This window comes from Boleophthalmus pectinirostris, unplaced genomic scaffold, assembly GCF_026225935.1.
Source record: "Boleophthalmus pectinirostris isolate CB_2022bp ecotype Guang Dong unplaced genomic scaffold, ASM2622593v1 HiC_scaffold_18, whole genome shotgun sequence".
In the NCBI taxonomy this organism is placed as follows: Eukaryota; Metazoa; Chordata; class Actinopteri; order Gobiiformes; family Gobiidae; genus Boleophthalmus; species Boleophthalmus pectinirostris.
Window position 1 is genome coordinate 41676493 of NW_026571133.1, and position 20239 is coordinate 41696731.

Here is a 20239-nt window from a genome sequence, read left to right on the forward strand (position 1 = left end):
ACAAAATATCGCAGATGCGGGAAGGAGCGGGAATGAAAATTACAATTCTTTGCGGCCACGGGCGGGAACAGGACTGAAAATTCTGTCCCGCACAGACGTCTATTTCAAATACTACAGTGAAACTTATAAAACATGTGAACACTTAGTTTTTAGTGAATATAACATTTTCAAAACAATAAAAGGGAACATAGTGATCTAAATGTTATATATTGAAAAGTAATACCCCATAGAAGTAAAATACCCACTCTTTAAATTGTTTAGTAGATGCTACAAAAATGTCCTAACCAAAAAATGTGTTGTTTTTCATTAGTCCTTGACTAAAAGTAAACGGTACAGAAGAGTTTTTTTTTAAATCTTCAGGGCACTCAATAACACTTCACATCAAAGAACCACCCACTCACCCATTCACGCACACATTCATACACCAGTGTACACAGACACAGGGGGCAATTAAATGATTAAATAAAATTAATCATTACATTTATATAGCGCCTTTCAAGATACCCAAAGCGCTTTACAGTTCATTATTCTTTCACTCAATACTTGGTTTTTTGGTACATTTTGAAAAACAAGATAAACTTGCAATATTTTTACAGACATGGTCATTATATTTCCAATCCAATCCAACTTTATTTGTATATCAGTTTTTACCAACGCAAAGTCTCTGAAGTGCTGCACAGAGTAGACACAATACAAATTAACACATTAAATAAAATAAAATAAATAAGCAAGTCCATAAAAAACATAAAAAATACTAAAATTTGCAAATAGAAAAATAGCAAATAAAATCAGTAAAAGACAGTCAGAGGACTACACAATTCTCACAGCGTGTTAAAAGCCAGTGAGTAAAAGTGTGTTTTTAAGTGAGAATTAAAAGCATCGACTCTTAAATGACTTAAACTTAAACGACTCTGAAATGTTAATACAGTTGTGCATTCAAACACGGCCAGGAGGATTAACAGCTGAGAAATATGACCTCATACTGCCAAACTGAAACTTTCTAATCTCTGACACAATAACACAGAATCATAGTTTGACTTTACTGTAAGGAGTGTTTTTCAGATGGAAATAAACAGCCTCGGGTGACTCAGGAGCAGCTGACTGATAAGCCCCGCCCCCCCACTATAGCCCAAAGGTTAAGACACAAACGCATGATGTGGAGCACGCTGCACAAACCAGGGATAAAAGTTGACCAAACATTGTAGAGTGTGTAATTTAGAGTTTAGAGAGTAGTTTATAGTTTGTAGATTGTTGTTTCAGAAGTCAATCCAAACCCTGCTGTATAAAAAGGTTCTTGGCTATTGCACATATTTTGTCAAAACTGTCATAAATCAGACACTAATCGATGCTAAAACTAGTACTGAAACTAGGTACTTATTTGAGCAGGTATTGATATTAAAAAGTCACATTCACAGGACAGAAATGAGCCTTTCTTGAATAGCTTTAGAATGATGTTGAGCAGTATCAGAACAAGTACAAGAGCACATAGACTAGGGATTACACAGATATAAGGCCACATAGGAATAGAAAGAAAACAAAAAGAAAAGTACTATGATTTAATGTTGAAAATCCCATTCTATCTTCTAAATAATGACTGTTTTTATTATTATCATGGTATTGAATTGAGTAAGTTTTGCTTGTAAATCTTTTATCTGCAATGACATTTATGATTACATTAAAATATGAAATTGATCTATAGAGCCCTGCGGCCCACATCTTATAGCCCGGGGGTGGGCAAACTTTTTGACTTGTGGGCCTCAAAGGGTTCTAAAATTTGACAGACGAGCCGGATCAGGAGCAAATGGATGGAGTTTTTTGGTAATCCACCTCACAAGAGAAAAAAAATAGCCCATAATTGAACATCATTACAAAGCATTACAACAAAAAATCTGTCTTTCAGGTCCCACAGTATTTACTATTTATTGAAATGACTTTTAAAGCACTGAAAATTATGATTATCGTTATTCAAGTTACATGGGCTAACGGGGCTAACTGGTATATTAAGCTTCTCCCAAATCCCATAGGAAGAAGGACCATAACGTCTTTCCCCTTGATAAAATTCACCAAACTTTGTCTTTGTTCTGGCTTTAAATCCTCGATCTCGTGAATCGTTGCCAACACAGAATGTATGGCTCTTTGCTGATTGGCTGGTGCCCAAAGTCGCACTTCAGGGGTTTTTGCGAACCATCTAGTGTATTCGGATTCCTGATCTAGTCGCCAGAGAAAAGAAACTGAGTGGAGTCACTAGGTGGCGCCAGCCTGGCTACACATCGACCTCCTTGAAGACACAATTTTGTGCACTGTTTTCAAACATTATGAAACAACCAAATGTAAAACCCTCAGAATCAAGACCGTTTTAACAAAATAACACATCCCTTTGACTTTCTTCTCAGAATTTCAAGCAAAAACACATGAAAGAAATTTGGACTGGCTGTTTTGCGCTACAGAAATACTCATTCCATTTTTATGCTTTTGATCCTGATTGTGAACTCCTGACTTTTCGCTCTCCTCTTTCATGTGCTGTGCTAAAGCGATCAGAGTCACTGAGCTAAACATATGTATGTTTGGTATGTTAATGACTCCAGCGCAAAGCAGCTCTCTCACAGATAAGCCCAGTGTCTCAGGTCAAAGCTAAAACACCATTTGTTTTGTGTCCAACCATAAACCACAGCCCTCACACACACACACACACACACACACACACACACACACAGAAAGACACTAAAGAGATTACACTGCATTACAATGTTGCCATGTGGCTCAGTGCTACAGCTGGAGTGCATACGTGACTAAAATCAATGTCAGTCCCACAATATATTATCCCAGCTAGCATTTAATGACCGATATTGTCGATATAGAAATGATAGTGAGGAATATAATTTTTTAACAGAAAAATGCGTTGGCCAGATAACCCAATAATTAGTAGTGTTGTCATGACTGTGTTGTCACACTTGATTTGGTACTAAGGAATAGACTTCATACTCAATAGTGATTCTGTTAGAAAAAAAACAAAAAAAAACACACAGTAGAATGTGGTTTTCAATATTAAATCACAGTCTTTTCTATTCCCATGTGGTTTTATACCTGTGTACCGTATTTTTCGGACTATAAGTCACGCTTTTTTTCATGGTTTGGGTGGTCCTGCAACTTATATTCCGGTACAATTTATATATTAAATGTTTCACACTGACAGCCCCGAGAGGCTCTAGGCTTGTGTGTCAGTATCTATTACTCCTGTACCACTGTCACGTCGCATTCTACTGCACATGCCTCCTGTAGAAAAAGCCGCTGTCCTGCTGCAAGTAGTGAAGTATGCAGCCGAAAGCGGTAATCAAGCAACAGAAAGAAAGTTTGGAGTGAGTGAGAAACTTGTGATTGACTGGTGGAAAGCGAGGATGAAGAACACAGTTTCACGGCAACAGGGAAGATGCACCATGTAACTTTCCTGGAAGTCACTGGATGAATGGACAAAGCCTGAACTTCAATGACAACCGTAACCATCCTGTCGGGATTCAGAAAGGCCGGAATAATTCTAACTGGAACTGATGCTCGTTGTTTATGCTATAATCATCTGAAGAACTGTTCATATGTCACGTTAACATATTAACACCTATTCAACCTGTTGTTCTCTGTTGTATTGTTATAACTTGCCTTTCAAGATGAAATGTTGGTTCCTGGTCTCTGATTTTATAAAATATATTTCCCCAAAAAGTGCGACTTACAGTCCAGTGCAACTTACGTATGTTTTTTTCTTCTGGCTGGTGCGCCTTATACTCCGGAGCGATTTTTGTCCAAAAAATACGGTACTCCCTCGGTCAGGTAGGTTCCATAGTGGTTCCAGATTATTATCAGATTTCTGGAGTGCATATTGATACTTTGCATTTGGTGTCATCAATATTCTCTGTGGGTGTGACGCAAACTGTAGACACTGCTTTGTCTGACGCTTAGTTGTTTAAGATAGACTTTAGTCTGAGCTTTGTTTTCAACAGTCTGATGAGAAAGAACCAACTTAGCTGAACTACAACAAGTGTGACTGTAAAATTATTTGAGAGGAACAGCACAAATCAGCTCAAAATAGCTGCATTAACCAACAGTTTTTCAGTTAGTATCACTCACCTTTTTAACACATAAACAGGACCATAAACACTTCTATTGATGGCAAAGGAGAAATTCAACTGATTTAAGTCAACTGGGCAAACGTTTATTTTGGTCGAAAACATTTCGCAGCTCATCCAAGCAGTTCTGAAGAAGTGAAGAAGTTTTTGACCAAAATAAACATTTATCCAGTAACAAATTAAGTTTCTCCTTTGCCATGGATTCTACCTGGACGACTGAGGGATTCGACGCACTTCTACTGATCACAAGGTCTTGTTGTTTAATTCCATGTACTATTTTTCTGGACACTCTTAAAACTCTTTTGGTAGTTACTGCTCATGTGTGCATTGTGTCACCATGGCAACTGCTGAACATTCCACCTTAGACAGAACATCCAGAGCGACCATCAATATGCCAATATTTATTACACAAATTAGGGATGGGCATGATTAATCGATTAATCGATAATTGATCAAGAATTTCATCGATTACGTTAATTTTAATCGACAAACCGAATGTAGGTTGCTGTGCGTAGCGTGACCAAACAGGGGTCCGTACATGTAGCTCTTTGCACTCAGAAGGAGCGAGCAAACACAAACAGTCGGTCAGTCTGCAGCGTACCGAAGCACAAATGCGTATTTAACGATGATTTGTACAAGAAATTCCACATTTTCCGTTGCGTTCGGGACAAGTGTGAGTCCATATGCACAGTGTACAAAACAGCACATATGTTTCGGTGTCCAGTGGGAAAAAGTTTTGCCAGGTGAGAGTCGCGCAATGTCGATGACGAGTCCCCACCTCCCTCCCCCCGTACGGTGTCCTGGTTTTGTCAAACGTAAATCTGGTCACACTAACCTCTATTCACCTGAGTCATGTCTTTTAATCCGACAGAAGTTGACCGCATCAGCGACACAAGAGCTGTAGTTTTATCTTGGCTGAGTTTATGCAAATTAGTGATGCGGTTTTAAGTTTCGTTTTTGTGAGAGTTGCGCAAAACTGAATTAAACACATTATAATTTCAAACGGATTGATGTGGCTCTAGAGTGGTTATGGTTTATATGTCTTAAAGTTGAATGTATTTATGCAGATTAGTAGTGCAGATAGCAATAATAATGATGATCATTTTAATATAAAAACGTTAATGACTAATCGATTATCGATCGTTAATTCTTCCGACGATCGATTAAGAAAATTTCATCGAATGCCCATCCCTAACACAAATATAGTCTAAAAGTTATTAATGAGAGGTATGTTTTAGTTTCAGATGCACACACTGGTTCTGTATGGGGATCTACAAGCCACAACAAAACAAATACAAAGAGTCTCATTTACTGCAGCAAATTACAGTGATCGGGAAGATAACCTGGATGCCCTAACTGTGGGAGGGAGCCAGAGAAGACCTATAATTACACAGGGAGGGGCTGCTGAAATGTCCAGTCTGTGAAGATAATAAAGGCTCAGACATTCACACCAATTAAAACAACTGGACATACCCGGAGCCAGGTCATAGACACAAACACACCCACGTCCTATTGCAGTGAGACAATCCTCCCCACTGTAGTGTGCATAATATCACTGTGTCACTGAATGTTAGGAGAACAACAGATGATGATCCACTGAGTCAAACTAAGACCTGCCCAATATGGAAACACTAACATATTTATTTGGATTACATCAACACCAAATAATAAATCACAGATGCAAAACCTAAACATGTTTTTTTTTTTCTATATTGGGATTTTGAGCAATTCTATTTGAAACATACAACTAAAACTTTGCCTTCCCTTTCCAGTTATGTGAGAATAATAATGTGGTTATGCATTAGTCTTATATCAAAGTTGCCAACAATTTCGTTTTATTCTTTGTATTATTCATTCACTCTACACTTGGTGGTGGTAATATACTCTTATAGCCACAGCAGTTCTGGGAGAGACTGATGGAAATGAGGCTGCCGATGTACCCCAGTGACCCTCCTGACCACCACCGATCAATTACTCACACTCACATTTATACTCAGTAATGTGGTTGAAGTGTCTTGCGTAAGGACACAACAACAGTGCATTAAAACCACTGCTGCTCCACTGTAGCACCTGCTATTCTCAGCGCTCTCTATCCATGTACTAACCAGAAGGGTTGGGATGAGATACATTTTTCACAAGACATGAATGGGTCCATGAGAACGAGACAAGCTGAGATTTTGACATCATTTATAATACATAAATAAATTGAGTTCACAATGCCAGCCTCATTATTTTCATTTATTTTATGTAATACTTTAGGGGCCACTGTAGCTCTGCTTTTGGGACTACAGCTTCTAAAACTGTATAACTCACCAGCTTTGAACTCTTTTCTGTGACAAGCCAAATATAATTTTTCTCATGTGTATGTGATCTTGTAGCAACTTAACCCAGTGAGATCTCACCCCGCCCCCACTACCGATGTCCGCCCTGCTTAGTTTCTGAGATGAGACTGGGCATTGACAAAAGGCTAAAGTACTGCATGACTTCAGATATACTCATAGTTTCCATGTACCTGTCACAAGAGGAGTTGCTGCGGCTGGACTCGTGCTGAGCGTCCAGCAGGATCTTCTCCATGTCGCCATTGTGGATGGACGAAGAGGAGGGCACGTGCTCCAGGCCCCCTCCCATGGCCTCCTCCTCCTCCTCCACCTGGGGCAGGGGCAAAAGGGGCAACAGGGGGGTCCCGGATGAGGAGGGCGGGTCAGATGGGGCAGACGCGCCTCTGTGCATCTCCAACTCCACCCAAGAGCCTGCAAAACACAACACACATTTTACTGCTATGAAATATGAAGTATGTTAGTTTACATAGTGTTGCTGAATACTCTATAACATGCACTTTAGTTAATTAGATGTGGCCAATATTTTATTTATCAGTAAGAGTAAATGTTGTTTTGAAAATGAGTCTAGTAAACTACCAGTCAAAAGTTTGGACACACACTATATTTTCTTGATGTTTACCACTGTCTAACTTTTAGATACATGCAGAAGACATCAGATATATGATGCAAGATATTACAAAAGCAACAGTTGAGTTATTTTTTGTTTGCTTCATTCCAAACATTCATTCCATGTTTATATGTCTTCAGTGAGAGTCTATAATCAAAATAGTAATACAAATAAAGAAGCAACATTTGTCCAAACTATAGACTGTATAAAGAAGTGGACTAAGGGAGTGTGACATCACCCAAAGCCTTTGGCTCCAGTCACATGAAGCCAGCAGTTATGAGGTGAATGGCCATGGTCAGTTACTTGCAATTCGGCAGCTAGCCGGTTAGCTGTGTCCATTTATGTATAGTGTATGGTCCAGACTTTTGACTGACAATGCATTTATATACAAAAACACTGCTGCTAAAAAAGCTGATAAAAAAAAAAAAAAAGAGGATAAAGTGAAATGTCTGCACATTTTTGTGTACTCTTACATTTGCCCGATACAGAAACCTCAGTACATGAGGCATGTTTATCACATTTCTGATGGATCACCACTAGGGCTGGGTATCATTCAGAAGTTGCCGATACGATACATACCTCGATACTTAGGACACAATACATTACATACCTCGAGACATACGATTCGATATGATTCAATAGGATACATTTCAAATCGATTTGATGCAGTTCAATAAAAAAGTAAAATTATGGCTGTGATACAAAAAATCTTTGTTAAACCACTTCTTGTGCAAAGTTCATATAAAACACAAACATTTTAATCATCAAAAAAGTGGATATGTCAAACATATTGTATGAAAGAGTTTCCTTCCTCTGAACAAGCAACAAAACTGTAGCTCTGTAATAAAATAATTTATTAAAATATATCAAAAAATATTCTTGTCGATATATCGATACAGCAGCCCACGATATTGATACCGTATCATCACATTAAACATTTCAATATTTTTGCAAACCCCTAATCACGACAATATTGTGTATCATAATTGGGATACGATACGACCACTCCTAGTTGCGTTTATGCATCTGTCATTGTTCTACAGATTCTTCTTTTGAAATAAATATTTAATCTGATAAATATTGAAACTGAAAAGACCTCAGAGTCTTTCCACTGACAGCAGTATACAGCCTGAGTGATTTAATGAGCTAGTGTGAGACAGATATTTCACCTTCTGTTGCTAATTGGAATCATGCTGAAAATGGTACTGATTGTGTTTCATGAAACCCAATACAGATCTCTCTCTCATATGAAAGTAAACTCCTACCATAACCTCTGCCATCTATCTATGCATGCATCAAAAACAACACGCCCACTGTCAGCTGACCAATCAGAGCAGAGACACTCCCTGTGGTTTCCTGGTGACAAAAACAAGTCGTATCCTCCAGACCAAACAGTTCATTTTATTATGTGCACATTGATCAAATGAGTCAGCTGAGAATGCCCGGGGTTTAATACTGCACTGCTACTGTACCAGGGCATCGAGCCACATGGGTAATGGAAAGCACTTGATGAATAAAACAAGACATTACAATAGATTTTTTTGAAAGCATATTCATTTCCTTAGTAACAGTGTAACATTGCTGAAATTATCCTGTTTGGGTTGAGTTGCCTCTCTTAGTAAAGTCTGGAACTGTTGTCAGACTATTCAAGTGTCAATAGGGCAACAGGAGCTCAGTGTACAAGAGCGTTTGTCAGAAGGTTGGTGGTTCGAATCCTGCGCTTGAGATAAACATTACTGGTTGAGCGGTCAGATCCTCTGACCCACAGGTTGGAGGTGCGATTCCACAGATTCCCACCAATGAATGCTGTTGTGTCCTTGGGCAAGACACTTAAACCATCTTGCCCCTAAAGTCTGTGTACACTAGTGCGTGAATGTGTGTGTGTGAACGGCTGAGTGGTTCCTTGATGTGAAGTGCTTTGAGAGCCTTCATAGTGGGAAAGTGTTGTATAAGAATGTGCCCATAGTGAAAATTGTGCCTTTTTAGACAGATCTCAGTGTTTATCAGAATGGGTATATGTGTATATTCTTCTTGGCAGTATAGATTCTTCTTATATATATAATGGTGGAAAAAGAATGGAATAGATGTTGCATGGTGACAGCAGTCACTGTCCTTGTTTGTTGTCCCCACAGGGACGTTTGACCCTTGCATAACATGACCCATCCTTCACTCACTCTCTCTGGGGTTAAACAAAATGACCCAGGATGTATCTATTTCAGCATTATTGGTCTTGCCTCAGTGTAGATATACTAGTAGGGGTGTAACGATATCCAAGTCTCACTATAAGATATCGTCACGGTATAAACCTCACGATATCGCGTGAAAGCTCATGATATGGTGAGGAGGCTCACGATTAGGAATGTAACAGTATCCAAATCTCTCGGTACGATATTTTCACAATGTACATCTCACAGTACGATATTTATTGTGATATGCTGTGTAGGCAAAACTGTGAAAATGCTATTTTTTCCTCTTAAAATGTCTTGACAAGACTTAATCCAAAGAACTAAGACTTAAAAGTGTTAGAACTGTTATTTCTTCTTGTAGTCTGCACTGAAATGGAGCAAAGGATCATGGGCTATCTAGTTCCCTCTGTCTTTTTTTAGCTACTGCTGCAACATAACTCTTCATTTAAGCAAACAGACTTGTAATTCAATATATTGTGATGGTCCACGATATTATTGTGAGAACTTCGACAATAAGATATCACGATATTGTTACATCCTTGATATATTGTCGCTCTTGAGGTCAAAATGTGAAAAAAATAATAATAATTTTATTGTTCAATAATCAGAAGTTAGCAAGTTAGCTTTTACACATGCCAAAACTTTACACTGGTCTCTGAAAGTTGTGTAAAATGTTTATAAACTCATCACAGTGAATAATTAGGATGTTCTGAATGCATAAGATAAGGGAGGAAGAACTTTGGACCACTTCAAAGTGTTTAAGATTTGTTCTGTTTTTCATGGTATTAGGAGAGTAAAAAGCAGGTATAGTATCTTAACTGGAGGATATTCGTTATGTTATAAATCAGTGGGGGAAATGGAATTGAAGTGGGGACCTTATTATGAGGCAAGAGTGCTGTACCAGGATAAGTGCCAAGTTTAATTGCAGCCAATGTGATCTTATTCTTGGCTTGGGTAGGAGTAATATTTAATACAGCAGTGTGAAGGGGATCCAAGGAGGTCAGAGACATCCATCAACAACAAGCAAAAAGATCTAATGTTTCCAAACACTTCCTGAAGAGAGAGATAGAGAGAGTGTCTTACGGTAGACGTGGATGCACTGAAGACGACATCCTGTTTGAGCAGTGACTTGGGCCTGATAAGATAAGGCTACAGTCAATAATCAGGGAGTGTATTGTGCCCAGAGCTCAGCGGAGGCCCACACAGGAGGCCAGCACACAGCACACATGACTGTACACACATAGCACAGAGCCTGGAAGAACTCTGAAGAACACTCGACAATGTTATGAGTCATTACTTTGTATTCACATGTGAAACAACAAACTCATTACAAACAGTAGAGGTGAAAAAGCAATAATGTTTGATGCATTACTACCACAAAACATTTGATTTAATACTGCGCTGAGTAGACCTCAGGAACTCAGGGATTCAGATCCCTGGAGATGTCAGGGTTCTGACTTATTTGTGTTGTAAAATCATTCAGCCTACTCATCAACAGTGTTTAAAAGAGCTAACCAGTAACCAGTGATTTTGATGTTATTCTTCTTCAAACTAAACATTATTTGTTTTACTTTAGATAGTTAACACTTTACTTTAAACTAGGGCTGGGTATCATTAAGAAGTTGCCGATACGATACATATCTTGATACAGTTAATTTTTGATTCAATACGATATATTTCAGATCGATATGGTTCAATAAAAAATATGGCGAACTCATGGCTCTGACACTAGTGTTTGTTAAACCACGTCTTGTGCAAAGTTTATATGAAACAAGCTCATTTTAATCATCAAAACAGTGAATATGTCAAATAGAGGAATTTCCTTCATCTAAACAAGCAAAAAAACTGTAGCACTGTAACAAAATAATTTAAAATTTTAAAAATATACCAAAAAATACTCTTGGCGATATATCGATACAGCAGCCCAAAATATCAATACTGTATGATCACATTAAATGATAGGATGTATGGATATTTTGATATTTTTGCACACCCCTACGTTTCATTTCGTTTCATTTCATTTATTTATTTGTTTGAGCCAGGTACAACAAAATTAAAAAACAGTAACAAAAATAAAGATATGTACATGAACATATTTGGGACCTGGTGCTCAAAAGGAGTAGAATGAAGTTTAAAAAACGTATACTACGTAAAACTACCCCAACTGTTTTACATAATCACGTGGTTCACTTATAATAATAATAATAATAACAACAATAACAACAGCAATACTTATCATTATTATTATCATTATAATACATTAGATAGTTAACACTACATGGGTAATTAATGAAAAAGTTGTAGTCTCAGGTCTGTTGTTCGTATAATATGGGCAGTTAACCTGTAAGTGTAGTAACTTTCAAAGAGCTCACATGTGTTCAATAAATTGAGATAAAAGACAAACAGACAATTGAGCTGGTTTTGATTCATCTCCCCACAGCAGTGACATCAGGTGAGGAAGTCAGGAAGAGGGTTTTGGCCCGAGTTCTTGAGTTGTTTTTGCGATTTTCCCGAATTTCCAAGAACCACTAGAAAGCAGTTTATTTAGTCTTTCGAAATACCCCGCCAACGGTCCCTCTGACCACCACCTACACTCACGTATGCACCACGTCCATATTAGGCAATGTGGGGGAAGTGTATTGCCCAAGGACACCACAACAGCATGCATTAGAGCCACTGCCGGACCATTTTCCCAGTAATCTTCCATCCAAGTACTAACCAGGCCCTACGCTGCTTAGCTTCAAATATCAGATGAGATCAGACGTTGTCAAGATGGTATGGCTGCATAATGAATATTACTGGTATTGTACAGCCTGGAATCTCACCAGACTGCCATAAGAAATAAACTATAAATACTAATACTTTTCTTACCCTCCTCTTAATGACTAAGAATCTTTTTTAATAAAGTCCAGCACAAGTAGGCCTGTCACTATAACACATTTTGAAGCACAATATATCACTACAGAGAAATACTGCAATAAACGATAATACTGAAAATACTTTATTACACTGGCACAAAGCAGGAGAATCCCACTAAACCATTTTTAAATAGACCGTATCATCAAAAGACCTGAGCTGCAATAACTAAATAACAGAATAAACCAGTAATTAACAACAGAAGTTATTTATTATAGTCTCACAGCTCAAGTCTTTACATGTTACATAAAAATACCAAAAAATCTCCTCAACATGGTAACGAAATTGTACATACTAATACATCTCAAAATATATTGTTCCAACTTTCATATATTGAATGATAAATGAATATTGCAATCACCAAGACAGGCCTAATTACATGATACGAAAATACACAACTTGCCATTTTACCAAGTATTTGAAACTAGAACACTAATAACATGTTTTTGTTCAAATGTTATGACTTGGTTTGGTCCTGCTAGAGTCCAGATTTATTCCCAGTTTGGTTATTGTGCAAGAGAGAACACACTAACAATGCTCATCGTTCAATGCTTCATCCAACTGAAATACTCAGTCGCGTTGCGTAAAGAAGAATACGTCAGCACCCTAAATCATTGTGTATTTCTAGGAACACTCAACCCAACACGCGTACCTTCAGTAAACACAACACAACACCATAACACCAGGGGCAAAAAATAGTGTGCAAAGCCTGGCCTCCCGACCCTCAGACCATGCAGTACAACAGGAAGGCTGACTCCATCATTTCCACAGGTTGGGTGGGGGCTAGGGGCTGTGGGGAGAGCAGGAGGGGTAGAGTTGTGTAGAGTTGAGCTGTGTGGAGGGCCTGGTGTTGACAGAGCGGTGAATGCCTGAGTGGTTATGGAGCTCCAGAGGGATACGTGACGCCCGGGCCTGCTCCTCCCAGGGACGTGAGCTCCGGCAGGGACGAGACTGGAGGAGGAGGGGGGGGGGGAAGGCCAGAACCAGGAAACTTCTGCTGCGTGCGAATGGAGGGCTGTGACTGGAGAAGGGTTGTCAAGTATCGAAAAAACAGATACTACTGAAACACGATATGCATTTGAGTGAGCAAATATTGATAACTGACACTTTGCAGCTGATGTTATCAAGTCCCCTGGTGGTGTGATGCTAACTGTAGGCTCTGCTCTGTCTGAGACTGTTACTCAACTTAGAATTTCATCTGTTCTACTCTCTCACATATAAAACTAGTCACGCTCTAACTAGCATTAACCAACAGTTTATTTTTTTGTTGAAAATCAAACACCTAAACAGAATCATGTGTGTTTGTATTGATTATAGGCTCCTGAAAATCCACTTAATTTTGAGTTTTTTCTTGAGTTTTCAGACAATTTAAAAAGTTTTTGGCAGTGTTTAATGTGTGCATTGTGTTACTTACTGTTGTTGTTGTTAAATATTATATTATTGAATATAAAATATTCCACCACAACAAAAATGCTGTATTTACAGTTACAAAATATAAAATAAGATGAGATTTGATAACATGCAATAATGTATTGCAAGGAATGACAGGCATTTATGTGGTCCTCAGAAATCAACCTAAAACAGAAACATTGCTGCATCTTAAAGCCAAAATGTACCATTTAGGTAAAAAAATCTATATAAGTCAGATTGTGGAGCACCAGCCAGTAGTAACAGCTAGTTATTACACATGGCCTGGTTTTCAGCCACATCCAAAGCAGGCTGATCAAACTGGACAATACTGATTTTCACAGATATCTTTGTGACACATGTCTTTGTGGCATATGTTGGTGAAAAGCACTACATAAATAAAGACTTACTTACTGACTTACTTACAAAATATCAAAGACCACATAGAAGACTATGGAACTTACTTAACTGACGATATAAGGCCACATGTTAATGTAGAACAAAGTACTATGATTTAATGTTGAAAATCACATTGTATTGTCTAAAGAGAGTTTTTTTGTTTGTTTGTTTTGTACCATGGTATTGGAATCTGAATTGAGTATCAAGTCTATTCTTACTATTATTATTATATTATTAAAGTATTATTAAAGTTGAAAATCTTGAAAATGTTCAATCACAATTTTGTATGGCTGTATGCTTATAGTCAATATTATATGGATTTATATGGGACAACAGCAGAAAGAAGAAGTGAGTGAGTTAGCTGAAAAGTTTATATTTATTTGTACCACCCCCCGATTCATAAATTGTATCTGTCTTTATTAGGGATGTAACAATATCCTAAATATCGTGATATCATGTCATCAAAGGTCTCACAACAATATCATGGTGGAATTAATTACAAGTCTCTTCACTTGGGATGCGTATCATAAAAATATCATACCGGGAGATTTGGGTATGGTTACATCTCTAGTCTTTATGTAAATACATTTCTCTGTAAATAGTTGTTTTTGTGTGAACTCCCCCTGCAGGTGTAGTCTTGTGAATGCAGTTTGGGTCAGATGCACAGAGACATGGGGTGTTTCTCAGTTCCCAGGATCCTTCCTCCAAAGATCACTGTGTAACACTAGTCCAGAGTCAGCTCCTCAAAACCAGAGTCAAATATCCTGCTCACAGTTCCTGGAGAGCACGTGGAACAGACTCTGGAGGGAGTGACTGCACCGTGTCACGTGACCAGATCAAACATGATAAAACGCTGAATTTTAATAAACGTGAATGTTTCTACAGATATAAAGTGTTCAGAGGTGTTTTTATGTGTCACAGGCATGAAAACATGTGAATAATAAAGGCTGAGTGAATCCTCTGTTATCGAGTTCTTCAGGCTGATCATTAGCCTAAATAAATGCACAGGCTGAAACATTTTCGGGTGATGCACTAATTGTATTTCCAATCCCCTTCATTAAGAGATTTTCCTGCATTTGTTCTGATTTGAATGAACTGATTAGATAATAGTGTTACCTGCAGCAATGCGGCTAAAATAGCAAAATATGAACTTATTTTTTAAATTGTAGAATGAGTTTTATGTTATTAAATGCATTTTACTGCTTACATAAAGTTCATAAAAAATGAAGTTGCGGTGCACTGTGGGCAATTTGCAGTGCTCCAAGGTGGCCAAGGATCCACCCGTGCATGTTGGGTAAAAGAGCCAAACGGAGGAGTGGAGCGTGGAGGGTGTGAAGGCTTTCGGGGAACTGAAGAACCACTTGGCGAAGCTCTGATGACATGGATCTGTCTGCAGCGGCTCAGAAGTCGAAGATCCTGGCAATTGGGAAACACTCACAGAATAGTTTTGAGAGCTTCTGCCACGCCCTCTTTTTAGTCGACTAACTGATTGACTGGACATCTCTTTAATTGACCATGGATTTGATGTAATCTGTTTATTAATGAGTAAGGGATGAATTAATGTTGCACATACACACAGATTTAGAGTCAAACATGGGGCTGGGGACCGGTAAAAGGGACCTGTGTGACACTACCGGTCCCAAAACAACTTTTCTATGCACAGAAAGTTAGTACTAAAATATAGAAGTCCTTGAGGTATTGTTTTTGCACAAAGTAATAATGTTTTATGACATCTATGAACTTTATTATCCCAGGATGGTTTTAGATAATGATCAAAGCAAAATTAATTCAATTAAATTACTGTTCAGGTACAGGAACACGTGATATTGTTTGTGTAATGAACATGTGTGGGGAAAAAAGAAGTGAATGTTCAAATCATTTCATACAGTAAATATAAAGCTTTTGTCATTTGTAAACTTACTCACATTGGGAAGTAAGTAAGAGTACTGTTAGAAAAATACAATTATGTTAAAAAGTTACTCAAGTAAATGTGTAAATGTAACAGTACTACCCACCTCTGACATGGACTAAGAATCTGCACTGCTTAACCATGAGAGAACACATCAAAGAGGCATTTAAGGTTCTATGGGCCATAAGCAGCTCAGGAATTTAAAAACATATTGGCCAATGTCCAAGAGGTCCAACGGAGGAGCGACAGGTTACCTAAGGCTAACCACTCCTCCTCTCCCCTCCATCCAGGCCTGTGCTGTCTCTACCCCTGTGAGGAGGAGCAGAGGGAGGAGGAGGAAGAAGCAGACCTGGCCTGGCACAGCTCATAAACACCACGAGGAGGAGGGGCAGGGCTTAAGAGGTCATGCCCTGCACACTTACCAACGACCCAACCGGCAAACAACTCACAAACACGAGCCAGCACGAGGGGCAGCGTAACAGGTTAACACAAACTCTGTAAAAGTCTAAGGGACACTAAGTACCTGGGGTGGGTGAGGTCAAATCTGGCCACTGACAATGCCTTTCATTAGTCTGATTTAGAGCGTGGTGCGAGAGACAAAGGAAAAGCACAGAGCAACAGACACATGTTTGTTTAGGTGCAAACTAGCAGAGATCCTCTTGCTGAGTGTGTACATACAATTGACTGACAGTGTTGGAAATTGATATTTGAGTCATTATAATAGCCTGATTCACCAGCCGTTTTTACTTCATTTCACTTCGTACAAACTGTCTGATCTCGCAGTGTTAGATTTCGTTCGCTCAACAGTAGGCGGGTACTTTTTATCATTTAACCAATCACTTCTATTTGGTCGTGATGTATATAATGTTTTGCTAACGGGGCTAACTGCTATATGAAGCTTTTCCTAAATCCCGTAGGAAGGAGGACAATAACGTCTTTGCCCTTGATGAAATTCACCAAACATTCTCTTTATTCCGGCTTTAAATCCTCGATCTCAGGAATCGTTGCCAACACAGAACATATGACTCTCTGCTGATTGGCTGGTGCCTGAACTTGCACTGTCAGGGGTTTTGTGAACTGTCTATTATATTTTGATTCCTGACCTAGTTGCTGAAGAGAAATGAATTTGAGTGGAGGCTCTAGGTGGCACCAGCCTGGCTATCATTATAATAAAATGCCTCTGATTTTGGAATCACCCCTTATACATACTTCTCCAAAACTTTACAAAGACATGAGTTCAGATGGCTATAATTGACAGGATTGGATTAGCCAATTAGGGACATATAAAATATGAAAAATATGGTTTGACCACATCAAAACAAACATGGATACTTATGAGAAAAAAAGAAAGGACTGAAAATTATTTTTGCAGAATCAGTGAGCGAAGTGCTAAACTCAGTTCATCTAAGGTGAAAGGGAAATGCAATTTTGTTTAAAAAGATGAGTGACCAATGAGGTCCTGTGTTGCACATGTGTCTCAAATACAAACATGTTTGGTTCCAGCTCGAGGTGCAACCATAGACTGTATAAAAGAAGTGGACTGAGCGAGTGTAACGGCACCCGTAGAGTTCAGTGCTGCTCAAATAAGGCTCGCAACGCTCACGCTTACAGGAGCAAATCTGGAGCCAGGCACGATGTTATGAATAGGATTTTTTTTGACGGACAAAACAGGAAAAAATAATAATCAGGCTCATGTAGAGCGGGTTAAGATCAAAATGATGAGGCTCACTGCAGCAGTTACAGAGAGGAACCACAAGATCCTAATGTAAGTCAATTGGAGCCAGAGTCAGAAGGATCCGGAAGAGCCTCCTGGACAAATTCCTATTTGGCATGCGGTGGTTAGCGCATTAGCTATGTCCACTCATATATACGGTCTATGGGTGTGACGGAGGGAGTGGGGACCAGACTGATGTCCATCTGTTTAATAACAATAAAGAGATACTCTGGATTTGCCAGGCAACTTCCTCATTGACTGTGGAGGCTCTGCAGAGGCTAAAACTCAAATAATGAAAGATGAAGATGTGAGGAGAGAAAGCAGATATATAGCTATTAAACAGCCTGAAACAAGTCATATAAATGTAACAAATACTATAAGGCAACATTAAAATAAGTAATTTCCCTTGTGGCTCAGAAAAGTTTGTCAAAGTCTAAAATGTTCTGTTATACTGTGATTTAAATGCAGGTCATATCGCTCTGCCGTACCAGCAGTGCAAAAGAAAACCACCCTAAGCTGAGATTCTCAACTGGTGGGCTGTGTAGACAAAGTAGGTCAATGTTCCACCACCATAAAAAGTAAAGATAACTCTTCATATCAGCACTAAACCTGGACTCTCCTCTCTTGGTACCACAACGTCATCCCCTCTTTACCGTCCCTGTCGTGGCGGTGCAGAGCCGGGTCAGCTGTCGTTGAGCTTTAGTGGGGGCAGACAGTACGTGCCTCCTGATCCTCCCCTGCTTACCCAGAGCGAGGAGCGGGTCTGGGGGAGGAACGAGGCTGCAGGCTGGGGAGGGGGTCGCTCAACATCCAGGAGCTTATGGGAGAATGTCTACGGCCTCCAGAAAAAGAATTAACAGATGACACAGGCTACGACGTCGCGCTGGGTCAGATGACAGAGGAGTGATGGGGGCCAAACATAATTTATAGACACTATATCCCAATGTAAACCAAACCAGGGCTGGGTGTCTGTCTGCAGCGTCATGCAAAATGAATGACTTGAAATATTCATGTATGACACTGGCAGTACATTACAGCTATTATAAGCTATACAGCATGCTTAGAGATGCACAAATCCAATACTGCGGTCAGATATAATCATACCATTTAGAATTTGGTATGAATGTCTCAAGTCTGCACACATTTAGATCGTGTCTTTCTGATTTCTGTCTTCTATTCAAATTACTTCTTCGGGATGAGCTCAAAATTTCGCTCATCACTGCTAAACTAACTCAACTACACATGTAATCTCAAACACGTGGGCTCACATCCATGGAAGTGATGGACAATATAGAGGTGCAAATATTTGAACAGTGATATCAGGGGATTTTTGTTCCTCTATCCGTTTACATTATAACAGCCAATTACACCGTCTCCCTGTAAGCAAAAGGTTTATTTTGTAATCGACAGTACTGTTCTAAACTTAGGCTAAACACTTCACCCACATTTGTAGTGATCAGATTTTCAAAATAAGAAACTGGGACATCTCTGGTTTGTGGTGGCTGATAATAATAAAATTGTGAAACGAGTGCGTAATTAAGGAAAATTGTTCTGCACTCAGCCCATACATGACTAACGTTAACCAGTATAGTCACATTTTCTTTGTGTTTCGGTCATTTTAAAACGTCTTTTCTGTATTTTACTTAACCAGTGACAATTTATTCCTCTCTTTACTGTTGGCAGGTGACAAATGGTCAAAAATAGGGACAATTCTTGTACAAAACTGGGACAAATCACAGAGTTTGGATAAATCTGCTGGGACAGGGGACACAGGCTACAAACTGTGACAGTCTTGGATAAATAGGAACATCTTGTCCCCCTACCCACATTGCCAATTGCAACCGTGATGGTCATAGACTGTATAAAGAAGTGGACTATAAAGGAGTGTGATGTCACCCATAGGTCAGCTTCAGCTTCTGTAAGTAAGCGCCAAATAGTATTTGGGAAAACTACAGTAAGAATAACTTAAAACTGTCTGAATGTAACATCTGATTTAATGTTTAAAGTGAACATAATGGGACAAAACATTAAATAAGGCACAAAATCTGACACTTTTAAACTGAAAAATTTGAAAAAACTGTAGATTTACTCACAGGATTTATTCACAAGATTTTCCTATTTATCATAGTTAAACAGGAAAATCTTGTCACCCTACCCGCATTGCCAATTGCCTCCGTGATGGTCATAGACTGTATAAAGAAGTGGACTATAAAAGAGTGTGACGTCACCCATAGTGTTCAGCTTTAGCCAAATGAAGCTCATGAGGCTTGTAGTTGTAGGGGCGAAAAATGACAAGGCTCACTGCCGCACTTACAGAGAGAGGTGACAGCTTTTTAATATAAAATCAAACGGAGCCAAAGTTGACGGAGCTGGCAGCATGTCCATGTTCACTTCATATTTGGAACGAGGCGGCTGGTGGGTTAGCTATGGTCATTTAAATCAACAAGTATAATCTATGGGTGTGACGTAAGTGCTTGACGTAACACCCCCACTTCCGTCTGCCCTAGGGCAATTGTGGCTATAATAGTAGATGACCATGACTAAATGTGGAGTGAGGCTTTAAGAAAATTACTTTTATTTTTAAAAGTAAAAGCTGTTTTGTAGTTTGAAGAACATATAAACTTTACAAAATGCTTTTTAACTAGTT

The 20239-nt window shown here is 38.9% G+C and overlaps 1 protein-coding gene across 1 annotated transcript in view; it reads right to left on the reverse strand.

Moving 5' to 3' along the window:
- Positions 1-20239, reverse strand: part of LOC110155210 (BCL2/adenovirus E1B 19 kDa protein-interacting protein 3-like) — a 38567-nt gene that overhangs the window by 14191 nt on the left and 4137 nt on the right. The window contains exon 2 of the mRNA XM_020919265.2: positions 6628-6865. Coding sequence (XP_020774924.1) covers positions 6628-6865 — 238 coding nt within the window. The remainder of the gene's footprint in view (positions 1-6627; positions 6866-20239) is intronic.